Here is a 14,928-nt window from a genome sequence, read left to right as displayed (position 1 = left end):
TTGTCCCCTTCTTGGCAAGCATTCTGCCCGTGTGGAAAGCTGCTCCCTGGGTGAGAAGATCTGTGAGGTGGTTTGCAGGGTCTCAGAGGATTTTAGGGTTGGGGTGGGGTTCAAAGGGGAGGGGGGACAGGTAGGGTGTGGGTTATGGAGATAGGGGAGACATGGAGGATACGGGGTGAGTAGGGAGGAGGGATAGGGAGGGTATGGGATGAAGAGGGAGGGGGGACGGGGGGGGAGAGGCGGGAGGGGGGATATGGTGGGAATGGGGGAGGGGTGACAGGGTCAGAATGGGGTGGGGGGGGGGGAGGGAGGGTTGGTGAGCATTTGGGTGGGGGCAGGTAGGGTGAGGGGAAGGGAGGGGTTTCTATGAAGAGGGGGGTGGTGGTGTTGCCCTCCCCTCTGGTGTTGCTGGGATGCTGGTTTGGGTTCCCCTCTTGTCTCTGCGACTATTGTGTTGGGGGCTGCGATTTCCTGGTTTACTCCTCTCTCCCTGTGCTTCCTCCTTCCCTCTGCTGCCCTGGCTCTCTTCTCCTTCGTCCTGTCCCTCTGCAGGAATGCTTTTTGTATCCCTCCACATACTGCAGACGACTCTTCCTTTCGAGAATATCCTCCTTCGTGGCTTCGTTTGTAAACACCACCTTTACAAGTCGGTTTCTGTCATTATTGTACCAGCCCAACCTGAAAAATCTTCTCAATGTTTTGTTCAGCCCCTTAAATTTGTAACTCCTTCAGTAGCCCATGTACTGCCTCTCTATCCTTGCTATTCCATTCTTGCCAGTTGGATCCTTCCTGTTCTTTGATGCCTACAACTACCACTGATCTTTTTCTCTCCAGCAGCTGGCTGGTGCACCTTGCTGGTGTGTGTGTGTGTGTGTGTGTGTGTGTGTGTGTGGTGTGTGTGTGTGTGTGTGTGTGTGTGTGTGTGTGTGTGTGTGTGTGTGTGTACTCACCTATTTGTGCTTGCAGGGGATGAGCCCTGGCTCTTTGGTCCCGCGTCTCAACTGTCAATCAACTGATGTACAGATTCCTGAGCATACTGGGCTCTATCATAGCTACATTTGAAACTGTGTATGGAGTCAGCCTCCACCTCATCACTGCCTAATGCATTCCAGCTGTTAACTACTCTGACACTGAAAAAGTTCTTTTTAACGTCCCTGTGGCTCGTTTGGGTACTCAGTTTCCACCTGTGTCCCCTTGTTCGCGTACCACACGTGTTAAACAGTTTATCTATATCTACCCCTTTCAATTCCTCTGAGAATTTTGTAGGTAGTGATCATGTCTCCCCTTACTCTTCTTATAGCATCTTCTAGTGTCGTGAGGTGCATTTCTCGCGGCTTTTCTTCGTAACTCATCCCTCCTAGTTCTGGGACTGACTCGCCTAGTGGCATATCTCTGAACTTTTTAAAGCTTCGTCTTGTGCATGACAAGGTACGGCTCCATGCTGGGGCCGTATACTTCAGGATTGGTCTTACATATGTGGTATACAAGGTTCTGAATGATTCTTTACACGGGTTCCTGAAGGCTGTTCTGATGTTAGCCAGCCTCGCATACGCCGCAGATGTTATTCTTTTTATGTGGGCTTCAGGAGACAGGGTTGTGTGATATTAACTCCTAGATCTTTCTCTCTGTCCGTTTCATTAAGTACTTCATCTCCCATTTTGTATCCTGTGTCTGGCCTCCTGTTTCCACTGCCTAGTTTCATTACCTTCCATTTACTCGGGTTGAACTTTAGTAGCCATTAGTTGGACCATTCATGCAGTCTGTCTAGGTCATCCTGTAGTCTCATACTGTCTTCCTCCGTCTTAATCCTTCCCATAACTTTTGCATCATCATCAAACAATGAGAGGAATGATTCTATACCATCTGGAAGATCATTAACATATATAAGAAACAGTATGGGTCCAAGGACTGAACCCTGCGGGACCTTACTGGTGACGTTTCGCTAATCTGAGACCTCACCCCTCACAGTGACTCGCTGCCTTCTGTTACTTAGGTACTCCCCTTATCCAATGGAGTACCTTCCCTTTCACTCCAGCCTGCATCTCCAGCTTTCGCACTAGTGTCTGGTGTGGCACTGTGTTGAAGGCTTTCTGGCAATCCAAAATATGCAGTCTGCCCACCCCTCTCTTTCTTGTCTGATTCTTGTTGTGTGATCGTAGAATTCAATTCATCCTGAGAGGCAGGACTTGCCATCCCTGAAACTATGTTGGTGTTGTGACACAAAGTTCCTTCGCAAAGGAACGGTGCATGTGTATCCAAAGGGTGTGTGTGTGTGTGTTTGTGTGTGTGCGTGTGTGTGTACTCACCTAATTGTGCTTGCGGGGTTGAGCTTTGGCTCTTTGGTCTTTGTGTGTGTGTCAGTGTGGTGTGTGTGTCAGTGTGTGTGTGTGTGTGTGTGTGTGTGTGTGTAGTGTGTGTGTGTGTGTGTGTCAGTGTGTGTGTGTGTCAGTGTGTGTGTGTGTCAGTGTGTGTGTGTGTGTGTGTGTGTGTGTGTGTGTGTATCAGTGAGTGTACTCACTAATAGGTGAGTACACTCACTGATACACACACACACACACACACACACACACACACACACACACCACACACACACACACACACACAGTGATTGTCAGTGAGTGTGTGTGTGTGAGTGTGTGTGTGTGAGTGTGTGTGTGAGTGTGTGTGTGTGAGTGTGTGTGTGTGAGTGTGTGTGGGTGTGAAATAAAAGAAATTTGCCACCATGCAAACTCAACAAAATAATTATTATTATACCAATTATAATATTACCTCCCACACACACCTTGGAGATGAATACTTTATAGTTTTACATAATTATTTGTTTTTTATGAGTAATCCGAAGACTTTTTAAGGTTTATGACTTCCTCTGAGACACGTCAGTCAGTGCCCTTTCAAAACTGTAATTGATTATTAATATAAAAATAGCATAATAGTACGACAAGGAACGGGAGGAACTTTATTAATTAGGGATTAAGTTTTTCGTCAAGTACTTGTTTACGATGACAGATTACTATTGTAAGATTGTAGTGAATTTAACAACCAGTGCGTGTTATTGAGTCCACCGCAGGGTCTCAATATCAAGCGGTACCCCCGGGTCCCAGACGACGCCCAAGGCCGAGGCATCAAGTCAGGCAATCCGTAGAGACACTCCCTCACCCGCGGCACCCATATAGTGGAAGAGCACCAAAGGGATCGGCCGTCTCGAGCGAGCTCCAACACCTGACTGTCACGCACCACGTCACCCGCCGCCGTGACAAGGTCTCCCACGGAACAGGGCACCGTGGGGGAGGGGGGAGGGGGAAAGAACTGCAAGGTACCCAGGCACGACAGGCCCCTGCCACCGGCAGAGGAGCCGAGGCCCCCAGCAAAAATTCTTCCCCATGACAAAACCATGATGAGGTCCTGATCCACAGGAGCCACCTCAGCTAGAAGAACAACCTCCCACTGCGGGGAGCCAACAGCAGGAGATGCAGGAAGCAACGTTGAACCCCCACAGCCTCGCCACCAACGGCAGGGGGACGCCGGAGCACCGTATCCCCCCCACCCCGCCACCTCGTCCCAGAGCTCACTCTGAATGGGAGACACACTCCGAACACGCCTCGAACGCCTGGAAATAGGCCGCTTGTCGTCCGAATTATCACACCCTTCATAAGGCACCACAACAGAACTCTCGCGGACGCACCACTCCACGCAAAGCGTGATCCCAGAGGACCGCAGCTTCTACAACCGGGGGCACCAGACCACACACGAAAGGAGACTGTAGCTTGTGGACATTCACAGCGACACGCACGACAAGCACCCCACCTGGAGACAGGGCAGGCAGGGGCGACTGAGGCAGGGACAGCTGAGCGGGGAAGTCGGCGGTGAGGGCGGGGGCTCACCAACAACCACCTCGACACCCACACTCCTATATCCACACCAACATCCAGGCGGGGTGCAGAAATCGGTAACGAGGCACCAGACGGCCGGGATTCATCACCTATCACATCACCACTCGGAAACAGGTCCGGGGCCGCCAACGGGGAAAAATCCTTCTCCCTGAAGAGCTTTACAGGGCTAACCCTGCGCTATCACAACCCGCAGCCTGGTGATCAGTACTCCACACCGGAAACAAGTCCAGGGCTGGCCCGCATGAAACACGTGGATAGAGTGACCCATCAGCATGATCGACGATGGAATATGGCCCTTGAGTCGCATGGCTAGAGGTGCGTGTCCCACACGGGACACCCTTCCACCTCCCGGACGAGACTACATTCATCCGTACATGAAGCACTTGCCCAAACCTGGCAAAGCACCCGACGCAGGAGATCCTCTGGAAACTCAAAAGGTGCCACATTCGTTGTCGCACCGCAACAGATACAGTCACGGACCCACCACCATCAGGAAGAGTGAAGGAGGGCCCATCATAGCGTCCCACAATATCACGATAACCGCCGATGAGCCAAACTTCACAACCACTTCGTCTCCCAGAAATCAGCTGCCACACCACACACGGCCGCCACTGGAACACGTAACAGGTCCAGAATAACCACCTCCACTGATGTGTAGGAAGCGTGGCCAGAGAATTCTATGCCAATAGAATCCTTTCTGACGGGCAGAGGGCAGAGGCACCCCCCCATACCCCAGGCCAACACGGCCCCGGGGGGCTCCTCAGGAAGGCAGCACACTCAGGCCATGCCAGCAGCTACACCGGGGTCCGCACGCCACACCGGGTCGCCAGTAACAGGTGGCGGGTCATGCGAAACCTCCCGTCTTCGTGATAGAACGTCGCATTTTGACGTATACTCTTCCTAAGGGCAAAAATCGTCGTACTATAAAATGGAAGCGGCTCGCGAAATTAACGTACTGTCCCGTTTTTCTGTTTTTGGGTCCTCTGGTAGGTTTAGGATGAGGGCACTTTAGTACGACAATTTCTTGACGTTGGGGATAGGCCTTAAGCTCAACACTTGTGTTGCTGGGTAGTCACTTAGCTGCTGCGGTGACCGTTATGTCACTCCAGAGGTTAAACACACACTAAACACCACCCCTAGCACTTGTATTCATTTATACAACATATAAATTCAATGTATTTATACAACAGATATATTCAACAACGTAATACCACCATAAGCCTCATTCGTCAACCACAATGTAATGTGTGACAAAACTATATACTATTTTCAATTTTAATTAATGAATATTATACTTGTGTGTATAGTTTGGCCAAGGATGGGTTAGGTTTTAGTTCTGTTAAAATATATTTATAGTTTAAACTTTCCTCAAGGTTTGTTTAAACCTTTCCTCAAGGTTTGTTTAAACCTTTCCTCAAGGTTTGCTTAAACCTTTCCTCAAGGTTTGTTAAACCTTTCCTCAAGGTTTGCTTAAACCTTTCCTCAAGGTTTGTTTAAACCTTTCCTCAAGGTTTGTTTAAACCTTTCCTCAAGGTTTAGTACCTTAAACCTTGTCCGGGCAAGCTGCCGCCGACCACAAAGATAACCTCGTTAATTCTAACACAATGCGTTTACAATATCGAAAGTTTCTCATATATAAACTAATATTATCGAATATTAAAATTGTGTTCATAGTTAAGGGCATTAAGTTAGATTAGATGTTTAATTCCGTTGGCGATTATTTATATTTGCAGTAGGTTGGTGTAGCATTACTGGATCACAACCCATCTTCAGACTAAGTCCATTCCAACCAGCGGTCGACCCCAAAGACGCATTCATAAATTTTTACATGCTGTTCATTCAAAACGGGAATTTTCTCATATATAAATTAATATTATAGTATAGTAGCATATTGTGCATACATTGGGATAGGTTAGGTTCGGTGTTCAGGTTCTGTACTTAGAATTCAGTCTCCGAATTCATATAGCAGTCTCCGTGGTGTAGTGTAAGACACTCGCCTAGCGTTCCGCGAGCGCTATGTCATGGGTTCGTATCCTGGCTGGGGAGGATTTACTGGGCGCAATTCCTTAACTGTAGCCTCTGTTTAACGCAACAGTAAAATGTGTACTTGGATGAAAAAACGATTCTTCGCGGCAGGGATCGTATTCCAGGGACCATAGGATTAAGGACTTGCCCGAAACGCTACGCGTACTAGTGGCTGTACAAGAATGTAACAACTCTTGTATATATCTCAAAAAAAAAAATTAACTATAACACCTTACTATACTTAGAATTTGTATAATAATAATTTTAATTTATATATGAAACAAAAATATTTTATTACAAATTTATTAAGTTAAAAATTGTTCAATGTTTCTGGGGAGGACGGCCGCTGCTTTAACCAGCCTAGTATGAGGACGGGTTGCGTCCTAAGTCCAACCCTAACACCACCCCTAACACCATCCCATAACACCACCTTCTAACACCACCCATAACACCACCCTCTCACACCACTCCCAAACATCACCACTAACACTACCCACTAACACAACCCACTAACACCACCCTAAAACCACCCTCTAACACCACCCCTAACACCACCCTTAACACCATCACTAACACCACCCTCTAACACCACTCCCTAACACCACCACTAACACTACCCACTAACACTACCCGCTAACACCACCACTAACACCACCCTAACTCCACCCTCTAACACCACCCTCTAACACCACCCTCTAACACCACACTCTAACACCACCCTCTAACACCACCCCTAACACCACCCTCTGACACAACCCCTAACACCACCACTAACACCACCACTAACACGACCACTAACACCACCCCTAACAACAACACTAACACCACCATTAACACCACCCCCAACACCACCACCAACACACACCAACACCACCACCAACACCACCATCACCAACACCACCATCAACACCACCACCTATACCACCACTAACACCACCACCAACACCACCACCCTCACCACCACTAAGACCACCACCAACACCATCACCACCACCAACACCACCACCACCAACACCACCACCAACACCACCAACAACACCACCACTAACACCACCACTAACACCTCCACCAACACCACCACCAACACCACCACTAACACCCCACCAACACCAACACCACCAACACCACCACCAACAACACCACCAACACCAACACCACCAACACCAACACCACCAACACCCCCACCAACACCACCACCACCACCACCAACACCACCACCAACACCACCACTAACACCACCACTGGACCACCACTAACACCACCACCAACACAACCACTAACACCACCACTAACACCACCAACACCTCCACCAACACCACCACCAACACCCCACCAACACCACCACCACCACCACCAACAACAACATCACCAACACCACCACCACCAACACCACCACTAACACCACCACTAACACCACCACCAATACCACCACCAACACCACCACCAACACCACCACCAACACACCACTAACACCACCACCAACACCACCACCAACACCACCACTAACACCACCTCCTACACCACCACTAACACCACAACCAGTACCTCCACCAACACCACCACCAAAACCACCGCTAACTCCACCAATAACACCACCACTAACACCACCACTAACACCACCACCAACACCACCACCAACACCACCACCACCACCAACACCACCCCTAACACCACCACTAACACCTCCACAAACACCACCACCAACACCACCGCCAACACCACCACCACCAACAACACCACCACCAACACCACCACCACCACCACCACCACCCCTAACACCACCCCTAACACCACCACTAACACCTCCACAAACACCACCACCAACACCACCACCACCACCAACACCACCAACAACACCACCACTAACACCACCCCCAAGATCACCCCAACACCACCACCAACACCTTTATTAACACCATCACTAACACCACCACCAACATCACCCCTAACACCACTCCCAACACCGCTCTCACCACCACTAACACCACCCCCAACATCACCACCAACACCACCACTAACACCACCACCATCACCACCACTAATACCACCACTAACACCACCACTAACACCACCAACAACACCACCACCATCACCACCACTAACACCACCATCAACACTACCACCAACACCACCACTAACACCAACCCACACACCACAACTAACACCACCACTAACACCACCACTAGCACCACCCCCAACACCACCACTAACACCACCACCAACACCACCACCAACACCACCACTAACACCACCACTAACACCAACACCACCACAAACACCACCCCCAACACCACCACTAACACCATCACTAACATCACCACTAACACCACCACTAACACCACCACAAAACCACCACCAACACCACCACTAACACCACCACTAACACCACCAAAAACACTACCACTAACACCACCCCAACACCACCACCAATACCACCACCAACACCAAAACCACCACTAACACCACCACTAACACCACCACTAAAACCACCACTAACACTACCACTAACACCTCCCCTAACACCACCACTAACACCACCACCAACACCACACCACCACCACCACACCACCACCACAACCAATACTACCCCCAACACCACCACTAACACCACCCCCAACACCACCCCCGACACCATCACTAACACCACACCCAATACCACCACTAACACCAGGACTAACTCCACCACCAATACCACCACTAACACCACCACTAACACCACCACCAACACCACCCCTAACACCACCACCAACACACCACCAACACCAACACCAACACCACCACTAACAGCACCACTAACACCACCACCAACACCACCCTCAGCACCACCACCAACACCACCACCAACACCACCACCAACAACACCACCAACACCACCACTGGACCACCACCAACACCACCACCATCACCACCACCAACACCACCACTAACACCACCACTAACACCACCACCAACACCACCACCAACACCACCACCAACACCACCATTAACACCACCATTAACACCACCATTAACACCACCAACACCACTACTAACACCACCACCAACACCACCACTAACACCACCGCTAACACCACCACCAACACCACCACCAACACCAACACCACCACCAACACCACCAACACCACCCCCAACACCACCACCACCAACACTACCACCAACACCACCACTAACACCACCACCAACATCACCACTAACACCGCCACTAATACCACCACTAACACAACCACCAACACCACCACCAACACCACCACCAACACCACCACTAACACCACCAACACCACTACTAACACCACCAACACCACCACCAACACCACTAACACCACCAACACCACACCAACACCACCACTAACACCACCAACACCACCACTAACACCACCAACACCACCACCAGCACCACCACTAACACCACCACTAACACCACCAACACCACCAACACCACCACCACTAACACAACCAACAACACCACCACTAACACCACCACTAACACCACCACCAACACCACCACCAACACCACCACTAACCACCACCAACACCACCACTAACACACCAACACCACCACACACCACTAACACCACCAACACCACCACTAACACCACCACTAACACCACCAACACCACCACTGACACCACCAACACCACCACTAACACCACCAACACCACCACTAACACCACCAGCACCACCACCAACACCACCACTAACACCACCAACACCACTACTAACACCACCAACACCACCACTAATACCACCACCAACACCACCACTAACACCACCAACACCACCACTAACACCACCACTAACACCACCAACACCACCACTAACACCACCAACACCACCACTAACACCACCAACACCACCAGCACCACCACCAACACCACCACTAACACCACCAACACCACCACTAACACCACCACTAACACCACCAACACCACCACTAACACCACCAGCACCACCACCAACACCACCACTAACACCACCAACACTACTACTAACACCACTACTAACACCACCAACACCACCACTAATACCACCACCAACACCACCACTAACACCACCAACACCACCAACACCACCACCAACACCACCACTAACACCACCACTAACACCACCAACACCACCACTAACTCCACCAACACCACCACCAACACCACCACCAACACCACCACTAACACCACCACTAACACCACCACCACTAACACCACCACCACTAACACCACCACCACTAACACCACCACCAATAACACCACCACCAACACCACCACCACTAACACCACCACCAACACCCCCACCAACACCACCACCAACACTACCAACACCAACACCACCACCACCACCAACACACCAACAACACCACCAACACCACCACTGGACCAACACCACCACCAACACCACCACTGGACCAACACCACCACCAACACCACCACCAACACTACCAACACCAACACCCCACCACACCACAACACCACCAACAACACCACCAACACCACCACCAACACTACCAACACCAACACCACCACCACACCAACACTACCAACACCAACACCACCACCAACACCACCACCAACACCACCCCCAACACCACCACCACCAACACTACCACCAACACCACCACCATCACCACTACCATCACCACCACCAACACCACCACTAACACCACCAGCAACACCACCACCAGTAACACCACCACTAACACCACCAGCAACACCACCACCAGTAACACCACCACTAACACCACCAGCAACACCACCACCAGTAACACCACCACTAACACCACCACCAGTAACACCACCACCAGTAACACCACCACTAACACCACCACCAGTAACACCACCACTAACACCACCAGCAACACCACCACCAGTAACACCACCACTAACACCACCAGCAACACCACCACCAGTAACACCACCACTAACACCACCACCAGTAACACCACCACCAGTAACACCACCAGCAACACCACCACCAGTAACACCACCACCAGTAACACCACCACCAGTAACACCACCAGCAACACCACCACCAGTAACACCACCACCAGTAACACCACCACCAGTAACACCACCAGCAACACCACCACCAGTAACACCACCACCAGTAACACCACCACCAGTAACACCACCACCAGTAACACCACCAGCAACACCACCACCAGTAACACCACCACCTGTAACACCACCACCAGTAACACCACCACCAGTAACACCACCAGCAACACCACCACCAGTAACACCACCAGCAACACCACCACCAGTAACACCACCACCAGTAACACCACCACCAGCAACACCACCACTAACACCACCAGCAACACCACCACCAGTAACACCACCAGTAACACCACCAGTAACACCACCACCAGTAACACCACCACCAGTAACACCACCACCAGTAATACCACCACCAGTAACACCACCAGCAACACCACCACCAGACCACCAGCAACACCACCACCAGTAACACCACCAGCAACACCACCACCAGTAACACCACCACTAACACCACCAAAAAACCCCACCAGTAACACCACCAGTAACACCACCAGTAACACCACCAGTAACACCACCACTAACACCACCAGTAACACCACCACTAACACCACCAGTAACACCACTACTAACACCACCAGTAACACCACCAGTAACACCACCACTAACACCACCAGTAACACCACCACTAACACCACCAGTAACACCACCACTAACACCACCACTAACACCACCACCAGTAACACCCCCAGTAACACCACCAGTAACACCACCAGTAACACCACCACTAACACCACCAGTAACACCACCAGCAACACACCACCAGTAACACCACCACTAACACCACCAGCAACACCACCACCAGTAACACCACCACTAACACCACCAGCAACACCACCACCAGTAACACCACCAGTAACACCACCAGCAACACCACACCAGTAACACCACCACCAGTAACACCACCACTAACACCACCACCAGTAACACCACCACCAGTTACACCACCACTAACACCACCACCAGTAACACCACCACTAACACCACCAGCAACACCACCACCAGTAACACCACCACTGGACCTTACCGTTGCAGAACCTGGACGCCCTTCACGACCACCTGGCGCTCATCTACCCTGGGATGAAGGCGCCAAGCTTCAGGTGCACGGAGCGGGCCGAGGACGGCGCCCTCATCCTCCACTACTACTCCGACAGACCCGGGCTCGAGTACATCGTTATCGGCATCGTCAAGGTAGGCCTTCCTTAAAGGTAGGCCTTCCTTAAAGGTAGGCCTTCCTTAAAGGTAGGCCTTCCTGAAAGGTAGGCCTTCCTTCAGGTAGGCCTTCCTTAAAGGTAGGCCTTCCTTCAGGTAGGTCTTGGTTCAGGTAGGCCTTTCCGTAATGTAGATTTTCCTTAAAGGGGGCATTACTTCGTTTATTATAAGTTGTTCAAAGTCAACCAATGTTCAATGTCTTTTTTTTTTACTAGTTGTGTATGATTAAAAGGGTTGCAATTGTTTCACGTTTCAGTATTGTAGCCTAAATTTAAAGGAAAATTTTTGTTTTCAACGAATTTTACACATTTTCAAGTCAAAACTACAACCACAATTTTCAAATGAAATTATTTCTATGACATTTTTCTATCACATTAGCATATAATAAAGGATTTGATTCAGCGGATTATCCAAAATATGTTTAGTTTTTCTGATACAAATAGTGAAAGTTCCATAAAACAAATTAAGCAAATATATCATGGTTTATTACGATTATAAAATAATAAATGAACTTTGGAAAAAAAGGTCGAACCAGATTGTAGAGACATAAACTCTACATATAAGGTGTAAGTTTCATGTAAATTGAATAACAAATGAAAGAATTATAGGAACGTTTATGTGACTTGAAAATAAATAAGAAAAATAAAGTCTAAGGTGCTGCCATCTGTGGCTGAGGTTGACATCAACCAATTTCCTCCAATACTGGCACCCTTACAGGTAGGCTTACGTGCCATCAGGTGTATAAGTTTCATGGAAATCGTCCGAAAAACGGGGCTCACCATAGCCCGTGCTACTTGGAACTTTTTGTTCCAAGTAGCGAATTTTAAACAACAACAACAACAAGTTCGATAAACAAATAAGACACACACAAAAATTAACTAATTTTTTGGGGGATAAAATTAATTATTAAATATTTTTATTATATGCTATTGTGATAGGTGAGAGTCATAGACATGATTTCAGTTGACACTTGTGTTTGATGTTAATTTCTGACCATTTTAGGAATTATTTGACACAATTCAATATTTGTTTTTTTTGTCCTTTCCTATGAACAAATTCACATGGGCCGTAACGAGGATTCGAACCTACGTCCGGGAGCATCCCAGACGCTGCCTTAATCCCTTCCTATTTATGCTACGATACTGAGACTTGGACCAGATGAAACCCTTTTTATATACAACTCGTCACACGAGTATGAATGAAATCGAACTAGTTTTCATTTATTGCATATTTTTGCATTATGCTCCGTTAAGGTAGGCCTTCCTTCAGGTAGGCCTTTCTTAAGGTAGGCCTTCTTTAAAGGTAGGCCTTCCTTCAGGTAGGCCTTTCTTAAGGTAGGCCTTCTTTAAAGGTAGGCCTTCCTTAAGGTAGGCCTTCCTTAAAGGTAGGCCTTCCTTAAGGTAGGCCTTCCTTGAAGGTAGGCCTTCCTTGAAGGTAGGCCTTCCTTGAAGGTAGGCCTTCCTTGAAGGTAGGCCTTCCTTGAAGGTAGGCCTTCCTTGAAGGTAGGCCTTCCTTAAAGGTAGGCCTTCCTTAAGGTAGGCCTTCGTATATAGCAGGTCTTTAGAAAAAAGGGTAAAATGGTAAATCATATTAACTGTGTCTTAGTGCATTTCCACTCACTATCACTTTCTCTCTCTCACACACACTCTCACTCTCCCTCCACTACGCGCACTCAAGCACGTACTTCCACTACAAGTGGCCTTCGCCTCTCCTCATCATTCGCAACCATGACGTGAGTGTGTGTTTGTTTGGCCGTGTTGGACCAATTGGCTCCCAGAAGCGTGAGAGTTGTTTAGGTAACAATACTGGGCTTCACTCCGCAGGTGTTGCTTGTGGTTTGGCAGTGTACGTCGCCATAGACGTCGCCATAGACGTCGCCATAGACGTCACACCGTCCCGGGCGAGGGGGGGGGGAAGTGGCCACCCTCAAGCCTGGCAGTAAAGGTTGAGTTATGAGCAAGGGTCACGAGGCACACACACACACACACACACACACAACTGGCCGAGGTTCCCAGAGCTGGGGACGGGGGGGGGGGGTTATGGCAGGGGTTCCTAGACCCACCTTCATCTGGGGGGAGGGTTTGATAGAGCTATTCCGTCTCCTGCTCTAGAGGTTCGTGGTTCGAGGCTTTTAAGGTCAAAGTGATTGAAATATATATATGTCAATGTCGGACCGCGGAGGACGTAAGTTAGTGGTTAGTGCGTCACGGATATGCTTCGTTATGCTAGCGTCGTGATTGGCTCCAAATTAATTTTTTTTAATTTTGCCCCGAGGGGCGACTTTATTGGGCAGCGCCACTCATCCTGTGAGTGGACACACCGCCATATTGACAGTAGTGGGCAGCGTCACTCATCCTGTGAGTGGACACACCGCCATAATGACAGTATTGGACAGCGCCACTCATCCTGTGAGTGGACACACCGCCATAATGACAGTATTGGACAGCGCCACTCATCCTGTGAGTGGACACACCGCCATAGTGACAGTATTGGGCAGCGCCACTCATCCTGTGAGTGGACACACCGCCATAGTGACAGTATTGAGCAGCGCCACTCATCCTGTGAGTGGACACACCGCCATAGTGGCAGTATTGGGCAGCGCCACTCATCCTGTGAGTGGACACACCGCCATAGTGACAGTATTGGGCAGCGTCACTCATCCTGTGAGTGGACACACCGCCATAGTGACAGTATTGGGCAGCGTCACTCATCCTGTGAGTGGACACACCGCCATAGTGACGGTATTGGGCAGCGTC

At 49.6% G+C, this 14,928-nt stretch overlaps 1 protein-coding gene across 1 annotated transcript in view; it reads left to right on the top strand.

Annotated features, from left to right (window-relative positions):
• Gycbeta100B (guanylate cyclase soluble subunit beta-1-like) overlaps positions 1-14,928 on the top strand; it is a gene marked incomplete in the record, with an annotated part of 213,209 nt that overhangs the window by 79,035 nt on the left and 119,246 nt on the right. The window contains 1 exon segment of the mRNA XM_069327485.1: positions 11,996-12,151. Coding sequence (XP_069183586.1) covers positions 11,996-12,151 — 156 coding nt within the window.

This window comes from Procambarus clarkii, chromosome 19 (genome assembly GCF_040958095.1).
Source record: "Procambarus clarkii isolate CNS0578487 chromosome 19, FALCON_Pclarkii_2.0, whole genome shotgun sequence".
Lineage (NCBI taxonomy): Eukaryota > Metazoa > Arthropoda > Malacostraca > Decapoda > Cambaridae > Procambarus > Procambarus clarkii.
This window is presented reverse-complemented; position numbering and strand designations above follow the sequence as displayed.